This window comes from Vicugna pacos, chromosome 2 (genome assembly GCF_048564905.1).
Source record: "Vicugna pacos chromosome 2, VicPac4, whole genome shotgun sequence".
Classification (NCBI taxonomy): Eukaryota; Metazoa; Chordata; class Mammalia; order Artiodactyla; family Camelidae; genus Vicugna; species Vicugna pacos.
The window spans coordinates 35031410-35050880 of NC_132988.1; the positions used below are offsets into that span (position 1 = coordinate 35031410).

Consider the following 19471-nt stretch of genomic DNA (forward strand, 5'->3'; position numbering starts at 1 on the left):
GATTAGGGAAAACAGACTGGCTCACCTGTGCATCAGCAAGCTGTACAGCAGGAAACCCTTGGTTGGCTTCTTCTACACCTGCTACATCATCCTGACTCGTGCTATGCTGAGAATGTGTCCCATCCAAAGTATTCTGGTCACTAGACAAGACGGTGTTGAAATCTGATGCAGAGGGTATTGTAGGAAGATTGGGTGCAACACCTGACAGAGTAAAATGTTCAAGAATAAAATCTAAATTATTGGGAAATGAAAACCACATACAAGGACACAGCAAAGTAAACTTATGAAGCCCGTACTATAATAGTATTACCAGACCATTTAAATTGAGAAGGAAAAAACCCAGCACTTTCAGGTTATTTTACAGACATGATTTATTAATAAAAACTAAAATTAAACTAAGTTTTCAGGATATATCAGTCATTCTCATACACAAAATATGTATAAGAGTCAGTCAGACCAGAATATACAAATTTAGGGCTGGAAGGTCTTTGAAAAACACTTGATACCCCATCAGCTTTGCACTGAAGAACAGCATTACAGACAGTAGCAGGGCTACAAAGAGTAGCTGCAGCAGGACAAAAGCCATAGGTGTCACAGAACCCCACATATAAATTTCTTCCCAACTGTGCCTTCCCAAGGTGGAACGAGAATGAAACGGCACTATTTCTTTCTTCTGTGCTTCCTTCATCCTTTAACTCCCCAGGCAAAGGAGTTGAGATAGAGAGGAAAAGTTCCTTTCTGGTTCTCTTGAAAGTGAAACTCTGTGCAGTGGTGAGACTAGCTCCACAAAAGTGCTCTGAGCTGGTGGACGCACCATCCTTCTAGCTTCTTCAACCAAGAACTGATACTAAAAACCAGCAAGTCCTTGTGCTCTTAAGAGTTAGAATTAGGATCACGTTCAAATGCAAAAGTGGCCCACAGACCAGCAAAAAAGAGAACGGACTAAGTAGTCATATTTCAATCACTTTTCTTAATTTCATATTTTCTGTCTGAATAGAATTAACTAGTGACCCAAATAGCTGTTACACAGATTCATTTCACCTGCCCTCACTAACTAGAATCAAAGACTACTTCACATATTCTTTAAAAATATATATATACATACGTGTGTGTGTGTGTGTGTGTGTGTGTGTGTGTGTATACTTACAAGAAAATAATACATCTAGTGAATTTGAAAAAATAGAAAAACAGAAAAAGGATAAAAAAGAAAGGGTGGCTCCACTTATGTTACTAGAAATAGCCACCAATACTTCTCTGTGAATTTCCTACCAGTCTTCTTGCTACTTATAAATATTTCTTTCAAATTAATAAAATTTTCTTCATTTATCTCCCGGTCCTTGAGGTCAAGAATCTTACTTTATTCCTTTTACTATTCCTTTAAATTTAATTAAATATTTAAGTGACTATAGAGAGTATAAGAACACTAGTTATTATGTCTCAGAGGAATCTGGATAAGCTGAAAATATTTCCTGTACTGTAGGTACATGATGTTGTAATTATCCTTTACATTTTTTCATTTACCTCCTTTTGGTGTTTTGAAAATTAAACTAGCCACATTAAATGGAAGTTTTAAACTCTTTGAATTATATATCACCTGACATTTGACATATCTGCTTTTCCATAAGAATACTGAACAACTGCTTATGACTCTCTCAATTGCAATATTATTAAAAGCATTTCATTAATGGGCCAAGTTCAACTAAACACTACTTAAACGTTTGAGATTTTTTAATCATCTTCTGAAAAATAGGATTTTTCTATAACTTTACATATAACTGTTACTCAGACAGTTAAATGAAATGATGTGACAGCTCAATACCTGTTGGAAGACTATTGTGTCCTGATTTTGTAACAGGAGATTCTTGTACCACACTTCCTCGATTACCCACAGCATTTGACATCCAGTTATAGAAACTCACAGATGATGGCTCAGATAACAAGGGGTGTTCAGATAACATATCAGTGGCCATTGTATTTCCTGAAAATAGAGTTATATTTAGTATTACTTACATACTAAGGAGCAGGAAATTTGATTTATGTAATTATTTTTGAAAAGTCAGGTTAAATCATCTGCCTTTTGCACATGTTTTTAAACTTAACTGCATGATGTTAGTACTTGGATGGTAAGGCATTAATAAATAAATAATTTTTATTATATTGGGAGGAAATGCACTGTTGGCTGGTTTAGACAGCATTCCACACCACACCTAGGTTGACAGCAAACTAAGGGCACGAGATACCAACAAGCTACAAACAGAACAATTTCCCAAAATACTTTCTAAAAGATAAGGTGTAATACAAAAGACCAGGTATGCAACCAAAGTATATATCTAAATAAACTTACGTCCTGCTTTTGTTTTCTTAACAACCTACAGAAGTAAACTTACAATTGTCCAAACTAAGGATATACCTGTTCTTGTTAGGGAGCTACTTTTCACAGCTGCGCTGCTTCTCTGAGGAGTCCCTTCCAGGAGGTTGTGCAAGCTCGGGAAGCTTCCAGTCAGGTAGCTGAGTAGGCTCTCCTTCCTTGGACTCTCCTTAACTGGTACCCCAGTACGTCCAACATGCACCGGAGAATCTGTGGCAGTGTCTCCACTGGTATAGCTCAGAGAATGATATGGGTGAATGCCCTACAAAAGGAACAACATGGGGCTCTTTCTTATGCATGTAAAAATGACTGCTGATAACCACGACTATTCACTGTCTTTATTACTGCTAGTTATTGCTCACATTAAAACTACTGTGTCTACCTAAACAGTCTGTGTCTACTAGAATTGTAGTGAATCTCAAATGTATATGATAAAGTTTTATAACTCTATAGTACAATACAAACGACAGCGTTTAAATGATCATTCACTTAATTACAATGATTAACTCCCTTTAAAATCAGAAGAGGGAGTCCGGTGGCAAGACTTCTATTCCAAAATTCTTAATACTATACTACCCTTCTTAGGACTCCGATAATGAATTTCTGTGTTAAGACTAGATTCTCTGTACAGCTCTAATATGCCAAAAAGAATTTCCAGCAATTCTCCAAGGAAAAACAAAAAAATCAAAAACACACAATTGTCGAATCTCTATCTGTCCTGTCACATCTAAGATTCGAATTCCAGATCAGTTTAAAACAGTACAAAGAAAGACTATGCTTCTGCACAGCAAAGGAAACCATAAGTAAAACAAAACGACAACCTGTGGAATGGAAGAAAATTTTTGCAAATGATGAAACCGACAAAGGCTTGATCTCCAGAATATATAAGCAGCTCATACGACTTAGGAAAAAACAAACAACCCAATCCAAAAATGGGTAGAAGACCTAAACAAGCGTTTCTCCAAGGAAGACATACAAATGATCAATAGGCACATGAAAAAATGCTCAATATCACTAATTATCAGAGAAATGCAAATCAAAACTACAATAAGGTATCACCTCACACCAGTCAGAATGGCCGTCATTCAAAAATCCACAAATGACAAATGCTGGAGAGGCTGTGGAGAAAGGGGAACCCTCCTACACTGCTGGTGGGAATGCAGTTTGGTGCAGCCACTATGGAAAACAGTATGGAGATTCCTCAAAAGACTAGGAATAGACTTATTGTATGACCCAGGAATCCCGCTCCTGGGCATATATCCAGAAGGAACCCTACTTCGAAAAGATGCCTGTATCCCAATGTTCATAGCAGCAATATTTACAATAGCCAAGACATGGAAACAGCCTAAATGTCCATCGACAGAAGACTGGATAAAGAAGATGTGGTACATTTATACAATGGAATACTATTCAGCCATAAAAACCGACAACATAATGCCATTTGCAGCAACATAGATGTTCCTGGAGAATGTCATTCTAAGTGAAGTAAGCCAGAAAGAGAAAGAAAAATGCCATATGAGATCGCTCATATGTGGAATCTAAAAAAAAAAAAAAAAGAACATAAATACAAAACAGAAATAGACTCATAGACACAGAATATAAACTTGTGGTTGCCAAGGGGGAGGAGGGTGGAAGGGATAGACTGGGAGTTCAAAATTTGTAGATACTGACAGATAAATGCAGAATAAATAAACAAGATTATACTGTATAGCACAGGGAAATACACACAAGATCTTGTGGTAGCTCACAATGAAAATGTGACAATGAATATATGTATGTTCATGCATAACTGAAAAATTGTGCTGTACACTGGAATTTGATACAACATTGTAAAATGACTATAACTCAATAAAAAAAAATGGAAAGAAAGAAAAGAAAGAGAGAGAAAGACAGACAGACAGGCAGGCAGGCAGACTATGCAAACAGAAAGATCCTGAAAGGCAGAGATCTAAACAAAGCACTTGTAATTTCAAGTCTTTGGAGAAATTTTGTAATCCATAAACAATGCTCAAAAAGACTTCTGAGAGAGAACAGCATTAATAGCAAAGACCTAAACATGATCAGAGGGTTTGGAAAAACTGTCAACCAGGAAAAAAGTCTGAGACAGGTTAAGAGGTTGAGAATTTAAAGTATGCTGGTCTTGTAACTATACTACAGAAATAGAGTGAGCTTTATAGTCCAAACTTCTAAAAAATGTGTATCAAACCATCATTAAATGTTTTAATTAAAAGGGCAATACACACAGAATAAAAACTTCAAAAGCACAAAAGACTAGTTAATAAAAAGTAAGTATCCCCTGAACTCCAGTCTACTATATCCCTTCCCCCAGAAGTCCTCTCAACCGTTTATCTATCCTTCTATAAATAATTTGATTATATAAGCACATATATATTTTTAGCCTTTTTGACACACAGACACATATTGTCCCATACTTTATTTTTACTTTAATCAGTGTACTTTGGTGATGATTCCGTATCTACTTAGAGATCTACTTTATCTTTTTGAAGTCCTCATAATATGCATTGTATGAGGGTACACTGACTAGTCTCTTAGTCCTCAAATGGTTAGTCCTTTGTGTTGTTTCCATTATTTTCCTATTACAAATGATGTTGTAAAGAACGCTCTTGGATATATATCCTTGAGTACCTAAGAGCATTTATTTCTTTAGAATGAGTTCCTGGATATGCACATACTGGGTTAAAAGGCATTACATTTAAAATTTTATATTTAAAAATTGCCAAACTGTTCTTCAGAGAATTTGTGCCTCTTTGTGTCTGTTTTCTTATAACTTCACCAACATTTACTATCAAACTTTTAGTTTTTTCAATATGACAGGTGGAAATGCAATTTCATTTTCATTTCTTTACTTCTAAGAGAATGCATTTTCACATGTGTATATGTATTTCTCTGTGAACTGCCTTTAACTCTTTTGTATTTGGCTGTGCCCTTCTAGTGATCAGGAAGAGATCTTACATATTAGGAAATTAACACTTTCTCATATGTCTTTCTATTTTGTTTACAATACTTTTTTTCTGTGTACAAATTTTTATATTTTAATATAGTCAAAATTATAATTTTCCTAATAGATTCTTGGTATTAATTTAAGATTATATCTAGACTGTCAAAGGAAGTTAAAATCTTAACACTCTGCTGTTTTCAGTACTCAGAAAAGGAAACTACCAAAAAATAAATAAGTCACAACACAACAAATAACTTATTAAATGCCTACTATGTACCAGGTATTGTAGCATTTTTCTTATATTAACTCAATTATTTCTTAACAGCAACCTTCTGAAGGAGGTTACTATTATAATCTCCATTTTAACATACGAGAAAACTTCCACACAGTGCAGTTAAAAACTTGTTCTGTCTCAAAGAAACTAAGTGGTAGAGTCAGGACTGAAACCAAGGCAGTCTGCCTCCTGGTGTGCTAGTCACCCACTGTGCTATACATATGTTGTATCAAGCATTGGTTACACTTCTTAAAACAAAACAATTTAATTAAAATCATAAAATAGCCTAACTCAAACTATATACTGATCATGTACTACCTATAAAACATCTTGTTAAAACTAATAATTCTAAGCTGACCTAACATTTTCAATATTGTATTTTATTGAAAACAATACTCAATAAATTGAAAAGAGAGCCCTAAGGCTTGGTAGTTAAAGTAGTCCTTGTTCAATATTAAATACTGACTATTGACATAATTTTCAAAGAAATGTATAAATTAAAAGTTACTAATCATGTTAATTTCAACATAAAAATACTATTTGAATATTTAGGGTCAATACGTAATATTTACATTTGTGATAATAAAAGTTTAGGTCTTTTCTGTAAGTCTAAGTAACTCTAACCTAAAACAGCAACAATGTACCTTTATTTTTAATGCAGAATCACTATGGGTATGAGTCTTAGAAAGTTTCCGCATTATCTCAGCTCCAGTCACAGGTCCAGAGCTACCAGGTGGAGGCCGGTTGGCTGTCCCTTCCAGGAGCATTGTGTGTTCACTGACTGTGGCTGAAAGAGTTCAAAAGAGTAAGAATAGATTACCATTTTCTTAAAATATCAGCTCCAATGTTCCTGGTGGTGTAACTAAACTCAACTTTTCAAATTTCTTGACAAATTAATTGTGGGCTCTACTATAATATTCACTCTTCTTTTCTTTTAATCATCAAATTCCAATCTTTTCATTCAGTCTTAAGAAAGGAACAAATGGCTCCTACTCAGTCTTTCACATTTGCCACCCAAATGGTACACAGATCAAAAACCAATTCAACTACCTTGAAGAAAGTATGGAACATTTACAGATTAACCTAGGCATTTGCTGATAATTAGAAGGGATGTTTACTGCACGATTCTTTCCATTTTTGTGCAGATGTGAAATTTTTCAAAATAAATAATAAAATACAGCCTATTCGTGAAGCATATTCATTTGTTAAATACAAACTTTTTAAAAAAAATAAAGCGTGGTAAAGTATTACATATCAATGTTATGTATGTAAAGTATTATATATCAATATCACGTATACTTCTGAAATGCGTATCTACTACTTGTGTTCTGGCACAGCCATTATGGAGACAGAACTGCAGGCTGAATGCACAACTTTAAACACTATACAAGATCAGAGTCAAACAGCACCACGCAAAATTCAAATCTTTAAAAGACTGGCATAAGGAGCATGATAAGTAAACAAATACAAGTATAAATTTCAAAAAGAAATTCATGTGTTTCACTCAAAACATTCTAGCTATACAAAGATTGCCTGTTAACTGTACTGGGTAGATCAGAGAAGTAATCTAATGTATTTCACAAAATTAAACTTAAAAGTCAAGTCTGTATAAAGATTCCAACACTATTACCATTTATTTGGACTAAGACAAATCACACTTAACTAAGCCATGACATTTTCAAATTTGGGACTGAATTTGGGGCAAAATTTCATATTTGGGACAAAAGTTACTAAAATCATCACATGTATTTGGATACCAAGTACATGATATCTGGCTAAAATATTTACAAAGTTACCTGCATCAAATTCAAATTCTGCTCCATCAGCACTGGTATCACTTTGAAGACCACCTCCATTGTCCAGCCCAAGTCCGTCTTCATGTTCATGGTCCACAGCTGACTGAGGTTTCAGGGGCTGAGCTGGTCGATGTATACTAACTCCTTTAAAGGCTGGTGTCACCACAATAAACTTCATCCATTGCCTTGCCAGTGCAACTAAGCCTTTCTTTAAAGTTACCAAAGCAGGAAGGCCATCACTCTATGACAACAATGAAACGGTTAGGAGTAATCTTCCTATAACAAAAAGTTATTATTTAAGTGTTCTGCATACATTCATTTAAATCTCAGAACTCCCATTTAGAGATGAGGAAACTAGAATTTACACATTAAGTAATTTGTCTAAGGTTACATAAGAGTCAGTATTTCAAGCTGACTACAGAACTCAATCTTGGAACACAATGTTGCATCTTTCTGTCATAAGCAACATAGCAGCACCAGGTGAATAAGAGACTAAACATGGGGTATAAAACTGGGATTCTCCTTAAGAAGCATTCAATCCGCTTTACCTGTTTCATTCAACTGAAGAATTAAATGTATTTTCTGCTACTTGGAATACTCACTAAGCAAAGAAGAAATGAAATTATTTCCTTCAAAGATTAGGTAACCACCTCCATTTTAACACTAAAATAATAAGTTACTATAGTAAAATGTGGGGCATCGATGGATTTATAGCCGCTTTGAAGCTTAAATGTTTTATCGGTAACAGTTACATAATTTAGAATATATTTTGTTCCATATGGTAATGACTATAAGAAAGAAAATTTGCCTATTGGAGCCTCAGCCTAAGAGGAAAATATCCACTTCCTCTCCCTCCTCTTTCCTACAATTCCTTGTGCTACAGTAATGGCTTTGACTGAAGAGAGCCCTTCATTGGATGACAGGAATCACCTCATTTAATTTCTGAGGAACATCAGGTTCCTTAGCCTGCCCCTTCATTCCTGGACTCACAAGTCGTCTTGTGTTTCCTCCTCTTACATGGAAAGCACATCTAAGCAGTGCATCCATCCACAGGAAATGCCTGCCCTTTTCTCTGTTCTAGTTTCTCTGCCTGTGACTAGATGGGCAAGTTAACCTTGCACTATGGACCTCCCAGTCTAATTCACAAGCTGAGAGTAGAAAGCACTACACCAGCCTCAGGTCTAAGTACCTTTATCAAATCCGTAATTTACTATGGATTCTTTCACTAGAGGTCATCAGGAGCTTGACTGGACATTAGTAATACTGATACATTGATTCCTACTTTGGCTAAAGGTTCTTGTGTATTCTCTATTGACCAGAAGCTTGGAGAGGAGAGGGGAAGACTCCTCGAGCTCTAAGCGCCCTAATCATGACATGTTATCTTTCAAAGGGCTTTGCTGGTGCAGAGATACAGTGTATTTACTTCAGACAATTATAAATTCTCCCTTCAATCATTAAGCAGTCCTCATTTTATTAAACATTTTTGCTGAAATTTGACTCTAATGATTACTCTCTTGCTTGAAATTCTTTATATCCTTGGCTTCCAAGACCTGTTTTCCTTGTTTTCCTACCTCTCCTGTCCCTCCTCAGCACTCTGTGTACCTCTATGCACCCTCTCCATTCCCCTTTAGTTTTGGTATTCTTTAGGGATCCATCCTTGACCAGTTTCTCACTCAACACATCAACCATATCCACAGTTTCTAACACCTTCATGCCGGCAACTCCCAAACCATTCATCTGAGTCCAATCTTGTCTACAAGCAGAGACATATTTCTAACCAAATTTCTCCTTTGGACTTCCTATATGCGTCTCAAACCCTGTGGGTCAATGGCTACTCAACAGAATAGAGGCCTTTTTAAAGCTAACATACAGTTCCAGTGACTCACCATTGTAGCATCATCAATGATGGAGTAATTGGCTTGGTGCAGGTAGTGATGTAGTATATTGCACAGTAAACATGAAGGATTTTCTTGGAGAAAGCGGGCAACTTTTGTAAGTCTGTTGTATTTACTTCTTAAGGGAAAATGTACACTTTTATTCTGAAAAAAAGCAAAAACAACAGATTTAGAATGATAGAGCAAAGCTATGACCAACACAAGATGTCCAGTAATTAAGAGCTTGCAGGTCTGATGTTTTCCAACAACAATGAACAGGAAGGGATCACTGTCTACAGCAAACTTTGTATGATGCCTTGTGTTGTTCAAAGACATACCTCTAATGCTTCTGTCATTATGCATCCCATAACAGCACAAATTCTCAAGGTTTCTTCGGTTTCTAATTTGTTTAAGGATGACTTGAGTTGATCAACAGGAACAAGCCACGCACCAACAGCTGGAGTCGCTGTGCTTAAAAGGTTCAGCTGCCTTTAAAAATTTAAAAATTATAAAATTGTCAAGATTTGTATTTCAAACAATCTCCTGTACCTACTGTACTGAGTGGCTATTTTATTCAGGCAAAATTATTCTGACCATCAGATAAATTATGAACATATAAGTTCATAATGCAAAGAATAAAATAATAGAAAAGAAAGAAAAATATAAAAGCCTAGTAGAGGTGATGTGTAAAAATAAAACTAAAACCCTAGGAAATGAAAAAGGGTCAAAAAAGCTGAGAATAATGTTTACACAAAATATGAAGCAGGAAAGATGGGAAAAAAGTGGCAACCCTAATACTAGATCTAATAGAAAAACACTTCAAAAAAAATACATGAAACAGAATTGTACGTCATTTAAACAAAAGAAACATCAAGGGATAGTATTGTATTTTTTTAACTTTTTACCTAGAAAATGAATGTGCAGGAGATCTCACATTGGTGGGAGCTGCAAAACTAAACCAAATTTCCTTGATGGTCAACTTCATGCTACATGAATCTGGAGGTGGAGGCATTAGAGGCAGATCTTTTTTCAAATCATCAGATTCAACTCCTTCATCCTATATAAAACAGAATACCCCAAACCTATTAATGTATAGACCCTTAAAACCACTAGCACAGAAGGTAACTAACATATTAAGCATAAAACCTTTCCATCAAACCAAATTCTATAGGTAATACCTTGATATAAAAAAGATAACGTAAACCTTGCTCAGCCTAACCATTATCCTGAGAAATACCTATGGATCCTTGAAGCTCTAAGAAGCAGTGAAAAACCACTGCATTTTAACAAACCATAAGCCAGAGATCTTAGAACTAAGGGGTTTCTCTTAATCATGTCATTCAATCACATTTCTTTAGAGATATTGTGTTTTGTTTTGTTTTGTTTTGTTTTGTTTTGTTTTCCTGGATGAAGAAAGTGAAAGAAGTTTTATGATCTGGTAGAGGTCACACAACTATTAAGTGGGAGAATGAGTGATAGCATTAAGGACTTCTGCTTCCTACTGCAATCTCTGTTTCACTCTATTTTAACAACATATTTCAAACTTCCAAATAAAGTGCCATAAAAAGAAATACTATTATAGCTTATGTTCAAATAACTGAGAATTTTTAATTGTAGAGTTATTTATCTTACATGCTAGTAAGCCTGAATCTGACAATTAAGAGTATTTCCTAACTGTGTAATCAACAGTCTTCAAAATGCAGGGAGGTAAGAAGGATAATGTTAAAGAAACAAAAAGGTCTGTTGCCTGTTACATCTGTTTACAGGCCTCTAATTCATTTTCAGATATTCTTGGTCAAAATAAAGAAAAGACTGGCATTTTCTTGTGGGATGATTAAGGAATGAAGAGTATCCAAAAAATAGCTTTAAACCCTAAGTGTTAAAAGACAATGTGGACCACATACCCTAGTAATTTTAAAGTTAGCAGACATTAGATATAAGTCCACATTCCCTTATTTGCAATTCAAAAATCCACAACATTCTGAAAAATCTAAATCTGTTTTTATAAATGTGGCATCAAAATCTGATATGAATTGATGAGAGACTGTTTATCCCAGTTGGTGTTTTTATTAATGTCATGCTGCAGAAATATTCAAATATTTCAATATGCAGTACTATCTCAGATTCCACTAGGAGTTTATGCAGCATTTAGCAAACACATCATATTTGCTTGTATTTTTAAAATATTTCTTTACTGAGGTATAGTTGACACACAATATTATATAAGTTACAGGTGTACAATATAGTAATGCACAATTTTTAAAGGTTATACTCCATTTATAGTTATTACAAAATATTGGTTATATTCTCTGTGTTGTACAGTATGTCCTTGTAGCTTATTATACATGATAATTTGTATCTCTAAATCACTTATATGTGGAATCTAAAAAGTACAACAAACTAGTGAATAAAAAAAAAAGAAACAGATTGAGAGAACACAGTAGTGGTTACTAGTGTAAGAGAGGAAAGAGAGGAAAGAGGGGAGGGGCAACATAGGGGTAGGGCATATTTCCTTTCTTTTAAAAGAAAACATCTAAATTCTCAAACACATCTGGCTCAGTGTGTTTCAAACAAGGGCTGTGAGCCAGGCACTGAGTATACAAATATATACAAGACAGTCTAGAGGAAATTGAACTTTAAAAAAGGGAGAGGGACTTGTACGTAATAAGCAAGTAAAGTAGTAATAAACTTGGTTTTAGATTGACTGAATTTTTGGTTCCTATAATACATCTAAATGATGATACCTAAAAGACTATTGGATACAATTCTGAAGCTTAGGTGAAGGGTTGGTGCTGAAAGCATAACCAATGGGAAAGCAGTGTTAACAGATTATGGAGCTGGACTAGGAAATGAAGCAAGGATGCACAAAGAGCAAGAAGACTAGCCAAGAACAGAATGTGGGGAGAACACACATATTTAAAAAGGACAATGAACTGTATCAGGAAATGGACCAAGAAAAGTCAGAGACCAAAGAAAGCAATGTTACAAAATTTGAGGACTTTGAGCAAGGAGAACAGGATTAGGGAAATCAAGGAAGACACCTGACATTCTGTCAACTATTTTAGTGGGTGAAGGAGAGGGAAAGAACAGGTTAAGTTCTTCCCAGCTCTTTGTCCAGGGAACAGCTGCTATATATTTTAATTACCTTAATTAAAGTGCTAATCCCCATCCACCTCTCAAATACTTCCAAAGACCTCATAAGACTGTGATTAAAATCCTGGACTATACATCAAATCAAAATAAATGTTTCAAAATTAAATCTCCAGATACCTGAGGAGGTGATTATGCCTATGAATAGTAGACACCCATGACATTTCTTACTAAAAGTTAGTTTCTTTCCTCCTCAATTGGTCTAATTTTCAAATGATCAGAATTGTACATATGTATGTTTGTGTGTTTAAGAACAACATTTACCAAGTTCTTACTATGCCCTAGACACCAAAGTTAAGCCTTCTATATTCCATATGTACCGCCTCCTTCAATCTTCACAACTCTAGAAGGTCACTATCATTACAATACTCCTGTTACTGAAACTTAAGAGAAGTTAAAAAAAGCTTGCCTGAGGCCACCAATCAGGTAGTAGCACAGTTCTGTAATCTAGAATTTTGAATATTTTCATTATTAGATATGGCTGTTACCATATCCATCACCATGAAATAATACCATAATAAAAATAATGAGCTGCATATAAGATATTCTTCAGGCTTCTAACTGAAATAGGTAGGTATTGACAAAAATATTTTAAACTTATGTGAAATACTATGAGTAACAAAACTATTTATTTAAAAATGAATTCTGCTAAAATCCTTTAAACAACATAAAAACAAAGCCTGCTTTTCTGAAATTCTATTAGTTCATTAACTCAACAAATATTATTAAGTGCCTAATATAAGCAAGGCATTATGCAAGGTACTATGATGGCTATACATGTATCTACAATGCATTGCCTGCCTTTTGGCAATTATACTCTAGTAGAATACAATCACCAAGAGGTCCTGACTACCATTAAAGCAAAATCCATACTATGAAAGACAAGCAAATATACTCCAGAAATTAAATGTGAATTGGTATATGGTTTTCTGTTTTATTTTCCCAAATTATCATTATTATTAGAAATTCACCAACTTGTTCATCAGAAACAGAATTTCCATTTAAGTCTGAAGAAGGGCTTGTTCGGTCACAAGGAAGATTATCATCAGAGACATCAGTATTATAGCCACTGCCAGTTGGAGAATCAGAAGAATTATTGGATGTCAGCGCTCCACCACTTTCTGTGACATTTGCTTTACCCATAATTCCAAAAGTATTATACAAAACAGCACCAGACTGCCTTCCTCCTATAAAAATGAAAGAATTTACTTATTAAAAATCCTGGATGTCTCAATGCTGTATTCAATATCCATAAAGATAAAAATAAAAAATAAAAATCTCATAAAGTTTTTTTCTCACCAAAACTTTGCTCCTATCTATAAAAGTGATACAATATTGAATTATCAGGTAATGAATTGTAGGCATATACTATTATGAATTGTAGGCATACTACTAGGATACATGACTAAACCTAAAAGGTTTATATACAATTTAGCCTTCCTATTTTACTATATTAGTCAATAATGTAAAAGAAAATAAATGTAAGTCAGTCAGTATCACTGAATAAAGGATTTACAGTATTTTCATCCTATATGGCAAGGCTCTACTAAATCAAAACTCCAGTTTCCAAAAACACAAACTTCCAAAAGTTAAGAGGCTTCATATTTATTCAGGAATGTTTTCTGAATCACACTGTTTTGCTCAGGCACTGAGGCTTTGTACGTCTAGATGCTCTGCTAGTTTTGAATCACACAATTTCATAAAATTCCACTTATACAGCTGGGGCGGGGCACCAACTTCTAGTAAATAATCCCAGGTACCACACTTTCTGCTTGAAAACGCTGATTCAGGTTATTGAAAGTCACGATTAAAATATTTCAGCAATGTGGGACCAATTTGTTCCCAGCTTAAGTAGAATTCAAAAAAAAAAAAAGCTTACCTTTTATGGTTAAATTTTCAAGTCCACATTCAAACATTATCCAACCCCATTTTTCTTGGCTGGGACCTATTCGAGTTATATCCGGAACAGCTTGCTGATCAGTTTCATCCACAAAAGCAAACTCATCCAACTCTTCAAGAGTAAATAAAACTTTGGACTTCTCAAAGGGAATAGCAGTGATGGCACAGGTACCGATATCTATTATCAAAAGGAAACAAAATGAGCATTTTTAAAGACAGAGGTTTGTATATTTTCTTAAAAAACAACAAATAATGCAAACATCTGGTACAGCGGTTGTCTTAAAAGATATTTCAGTATTCTACCAAAAAGAAAAATAAACAAATGAACCAACTAATTTCTAAAATAATTCTGCCTAATGTCTTACTACTTAAAATAAGTGCCAGAATCATGTTGGAAGTTAAGAGGAAGAAAACAAGGTTCCATAATTAGCAAATTAACTGCTCAGAGACAGGGTAAATTCATTTCTGAAAGCTTACAGGGTACTCTCAAAACCTAAAGTTAAAAGCTCCTGAATAATTCAGCTTCATAAGTAAACTATTTTTAAATAGTTTCTCATCATTTTACAAAAAAAAGAATTTTAGTTATCTAGCCTTAGGAAAAACATTATTTTCCAGGAAAACTACAGCTTTTTCTAAAAGATTGCTTTTTGCCAATATATTTTATATAACTACAATTCATCACAGATATCACCATAATTCCATCGCTTTCAATATGCAATATGGAAACTAACTTCCTGGGTGTCTGGCAGAGGTTTTTATTTTATCTCACTTTTTTCTATTTCTTTCTCTGAATACAGCTAATCAGTACAGAAAAGCAAAAAGAAGATTAAAAAACACATGTAAATTCACTACCCAGAGATAACTTGTTTACATTTGAAGAAAGTTTCCTTCTAGCCCTTTAGAGATCATTTTAAAAAATAAAAACCCAGCTTTGGTCCCCACTTGTCATGTAACAGTCAACCATGATAATTTCCTCAGTTCATTAAATATGCTTCAAAGATATTATTTTAATAGCTATATAATATTTCACCATATGAAAATACTATATTTTGAATTTATGATTAGAAAGTCTTCCCTGAACAGAGAGTAAATTTTCACCTATAACTTTCTATAATGGTTCTCATTTTTTTTTATATTTGTCTTTAATTCCATGAACTTATTCTGATGTACGGTATAAAGTGAGGCTTTAACTTGAATTTTATTTAAAAATTTTTATTAAATAATACATTGACATAGATTAAAGTTCCAAAAAGTATGAAAGAGTATACAACGAAAAGCCTCTTAACACCACACTCAGACATCTACTTCTCCTCCCTATAAGTAACAAGTATCATTAGATTATTGAGTCTCCTTTCACAGATATTTTGTGTACACATAAGCAAAGACATTTACATTTTTTCCCTGCATTTTTACACAATATCCACCTTGGAATTTCATTGGGAGTTTTGTCTTTGATCGTTTTTTTGGATGATGTGCCTTTCAAAATTATATTCAGTTACTGCTTATGGTCGATAAAACACCCAAGTGCAAACTGGCTACCAGTGCAAACTACAGAGCTGAGAACGTCTCTTATACTCAAGCCACTGTATTTTGAATGAGCTTTAGGACTACAGATCTCAGGTAGTCATGAAAGATCTCTTTTTTGGCACTCTCAGGTACAATCCTTGGGCCTCAAACGTAAGGATGGTGAAATAAGCCTTGAGAAAGCCACAGCAGTTATACAGACCCAGGATGCAGACAGGAACCATGGAACCTTCAGCGCCTACAGAATACAGTGAGAACATTCAAGGAAATCATTTGCTCATTCAGGACTGGTCACCAGCCTATCATGCAGATTTCAGCATGGCAATCATTTCAAGTAAGACAAGTAAACTCAATTTTTTCTGGGTTCAGTCTCTGACAATCTAGGATCATTTAGCCTCTAAATGAGCATATGCACCGAAGTGAATAAAAAATATTGAAAGGATACATGATATCTCTAGTCTTCTCTTTTACCTCACAGGGACTTTTAAGAAGCACAACCATGTCTATCATTCTTATTGCTGCTATATTTACAGATTTGACTATCCTTGATATCACAATGAATTCTTTTTTAACAAAGCTTTGCCAATAGAGTAATTTTAAAAGAAAGACTATAAAGATCATCTCTGTTCTACAATGAACAAATAGGTACTACGAAGAAAACAGATGGGAGACAGAAGCAGTTCCTAATTTGGGACTTCTGTATCACATACCTTCCTACTAAAGTCTACCTTCCATTCTGTGTAGAATGTGAGTAATGTATAGCTAAACACTATGTGTTCAATATTAACAGAAATACTTTTCTCTTTCTTATAAAATACTCAAATTATAGCAATATTCAAAGGAAAACATTATAATGTTTTCTTTTGTAAAATCCTCTTACATTTACACATGTCAAAGAAAAACCATGTTGTAGAATCTTACCTGTTGTATCAAGACCCCTTAGCTGCCCGTGAACTCGATGGATGTTTAACTTGGCCGCAATCTCTTTGCCCTTTTCTGCTCCAGCATTTGACCTGAGAGATCCAGATGACTGAGGCTGCATCTTAGTGGCATGGACATACCTATCAAAATTTGATGTTCTCCCAGGGTCTGCATTGTTTGAAGTCTCTTCAACCACTCCTCTTTATGAAAAAAGACAGAATATGATGGTTAACATTTAAATAATATAGTCCAGTAAAAACATTTAACTAGTGTTTAAACCATTTCACTGTTTTAATTAAACCAATATTAATAACAAAATTTTCAGTGTTTACTGAAAGACGGTATGAATAAAAACAGTACAAACTTTTTAAAACCTACTTTGCTAATTTACAAAGCGAGATATGAAATTCCAATAGTAGTTTTGAGTTTTAACATTAGAATTTTCAGAAATGCATTAAAAAGATGATTAAGGCTTGCTTTTACACCCAGCAAGATAATTCTGGCTCAAATTAATAAAATCTTTCTTACCTGTTCATACGAACTTGTGTAGCAATTCTGTCAAAACACAACGCTACTAGGGAAACGTGAGTCACACTTCTACTAGGAGCTGTACTTGGGGATTCTTCCACTGAGGCTTGTAACAAACATAAGTTCACCTAACACACAAAATGTCACATATTTCAGAGGTGAAAAGTAAAAAGTTATCACTTACACATAAGACATACAGGAAAATGAAAAACTACTGTTAGAAATGGTATATCTATGTGTCTGAGAGTAATGAGGGCAAAGCTTATAAATACAGACTCTCATAAAATAATAATTAAATTCTTACTGGATGGATGTGAAATATTTTAGTAAATCTTATCCAACAATTTGCTTAAGTAAACTATTTACATTACATTAATTCTTTATATTAGATCATCAAGGAAATAAAATACATATTTTTGATATTACAATCTATTCCATCACCATTCAGTTTAGCAAATACAAAAGATAAAAACTACCAAAATATTCTCTTTCAGAAAATGTTTTAAAATACTGAATTGTTACCTTTGGGATGCTAACATTAGCCTGTAGACCTTTAATTGTTACATTATCTTGCTTCATTGTAAGATTTGTCTGTGCTTGTCCTTGGTTAGTCATTCCTATGGTAGGGTGCTCAGTTTTTGTTCCTCTAACATCTTGTTTGGAAGATAGCTAAAAAGATTGAGGTAGAATTATTATGTCACAGGCCTTTCATAACTTCCACATCATCCACAACAGCAGCTTGCTGTTCACTGTGCTCCTCTATACCCATCTATGTACCAGCTGCCACCTGGTTCAGCACCCCTAGTCTTAAAGTCCAAACCTAAGAAAAGCTAGAAAATAGACTGGCAGCCCAGGGCTGAGAGGAGTGATACATAATAAAGTGAAATTAGCCCACACAAAAACAGACAGAAAAAAAAATGTATAATAATAATAGGTATGTTTTTAGGATCACTAAATTCTACCTACTTGAGAGCAGATTTGGTTTCTGATACTTAGCTCCTTGCTGGCTGGGAATATTTTCAAATTTCTTTTGATTTATACTCCTTGACCCCAACTACCTATCACACAAAATGCCAATATATTTTGAATAACTAGATCACTAAAAATAATCAGCGTCACCTTCACTTTGCTTCTGATCCCTAGTCCAAATATGATACAGATAAATTTGAAAGTCAAGTGGACAATCACAAGATGAGCACCAGGACATGACCACTAAGAAACTGGCTTCATGACCAGGAGTACAGCATTAGAATATCACACACCAGCGGAGTGACTGGATTCCCTGAGGTGAACAAAAATAATCTCAAAAGTATTAAGATACAAGTTACCTAATTCTAGAGGAAAGCCAAAATAATATGCAGCTTTGCTTTCTTAGAAAATGAATGTACCAGTCCTAAAGAATGCTCATTCACTTAGGCAAAGCCCTTTAGGAAAAGCTTAGGATTAAGCTACTTTCAAAATAAAAGAAAAAATAACACTACTTTTTAATTAATATTTTACTCCTACTTAATACATAGTATAATTATAGATGCTATCTCTTACGGAGCCAGTGCCATACATATAAAGACTATATAGAATGTCCATGTATTCCAGTTTAAACATCTAATAAAATTTAAACATATTCAAGTATTTTCAACTTTGGATATTATGTGCATGTGAAGAAAACTCAATTTGCCACACTCACTGAATAAAAAGTTCTTACATTTTCTGAGAAGGTAGTCTTGCTATTTTGGACAGCTTCCCTGAGGACTTTGACGTGGAGATCATCTACGATGGCAGCTGGATGTCGGGTACTGGCACAATGAACCATTGCTTCAATATACCTGTGGGAAGAAAAACAGTAAATGAAACATTTTAATATCACTTAACACTATGATCTGGTCTATCTAAATTATTCCATTTTGTTCCATACCAGATTTTATTCACATTATTTTTGTCTCCCTAGATAGACTATAATCTCCTTGCAGAACAGAAATTTCTGCTTTATTCCTTCATTAACTAGACAGCAGTAAGAATATCAAACTTAATAATTCCTGGGTGTTTGATCATTTTATGCTCATCAGCCCAAAATCAAAAAGTAAAAAATATAATGCAATATAATGATTATAAAATTGCAATACATAATTATTTAGGCTGAAAAAGTAACAAATGATAACTAAAATATAGACCTTTTAAAAC

The 19471-nt window shown here is 34.3% G+C and overlaps 1 protein-coding gene and 1 long non-coding RNA gene across 3 annotated transcripts in view; one reads left to right on the forward strand and one right to left on the reverse strand.

Annotated features, from left to right (window-relative positions):
* Nucleotides 1-19471, reverse strand: part of BLTP1 (bridge-like lipid transfer protein family member 1) — a 174815-nt gene that overhangs the window by 73319 nt on the left and 82025 nt on the right. For both annotated transcript variants that reach the window (XM_072938032.1, XM_072938024.1), the window contains 14 exons: nucleotides 18996-19116; nucleotides 17816-17962; nucleotides 17294-17421; nucleotides 16766-16965; nucleotides 14301-14498; nucleotides 13397-13608; nucleotides 10177-10328; nucleotides 9610-9760; nucleotides 9284-9436; nucleotides 7398-7638; nucleotides 6246-6388; nucleotides 2411-2630; nucleotides 1820-1978; nucleotides 26-201 (listed from right to left, as the gene is read on the reverse strand). In XM_072938032.1, the coding sequence (XP_072794133.1) occupies nucleotides 26-201; nucleotides 1820-1978; nucleotides 2411-2630; nucleotides 6246-6388; nucleotides 7398-7638; nucleotides 9284-9436; nucleotides 9610-9760; nucleotides 10177-10328; nucleotides 13397-13608; nucleotides 14301-14498; nucleotides 16766-16965; nucleotides 17294-17421; nucleotides 17816-17962; nucleotides 18996-19116 (2401 nt within the window). The remainder of the gene's footprint in view (nucleotides 1-25; nucleotides 202-1819; nucleotides 1979-2410; nucleotides 2631-6245; nucleotides 6389-7397; nucleotides 7639-9283; nucleotides 9437-9609; nucleotides 9761-10176; nucleotides 10329-13396; nucleotides 13609-14300; nucleotides 14499-16765; nucleotides 16966-17293; nucleotides 17422-17815; nucleotides 17963-18995; nucleotides 19117-19471) is intronic.
* On the forward strand, nucleotides 9311-16288 carry LOC140685790 (uncharacterized). The gene is made up of 2 exons (XR_012059235.1): nucleotides 9311-9389; nucleotides 15976-16288. It is a non-coding gene; the product is annotated as an uncharacterized lncRNA (long non-coding RNA).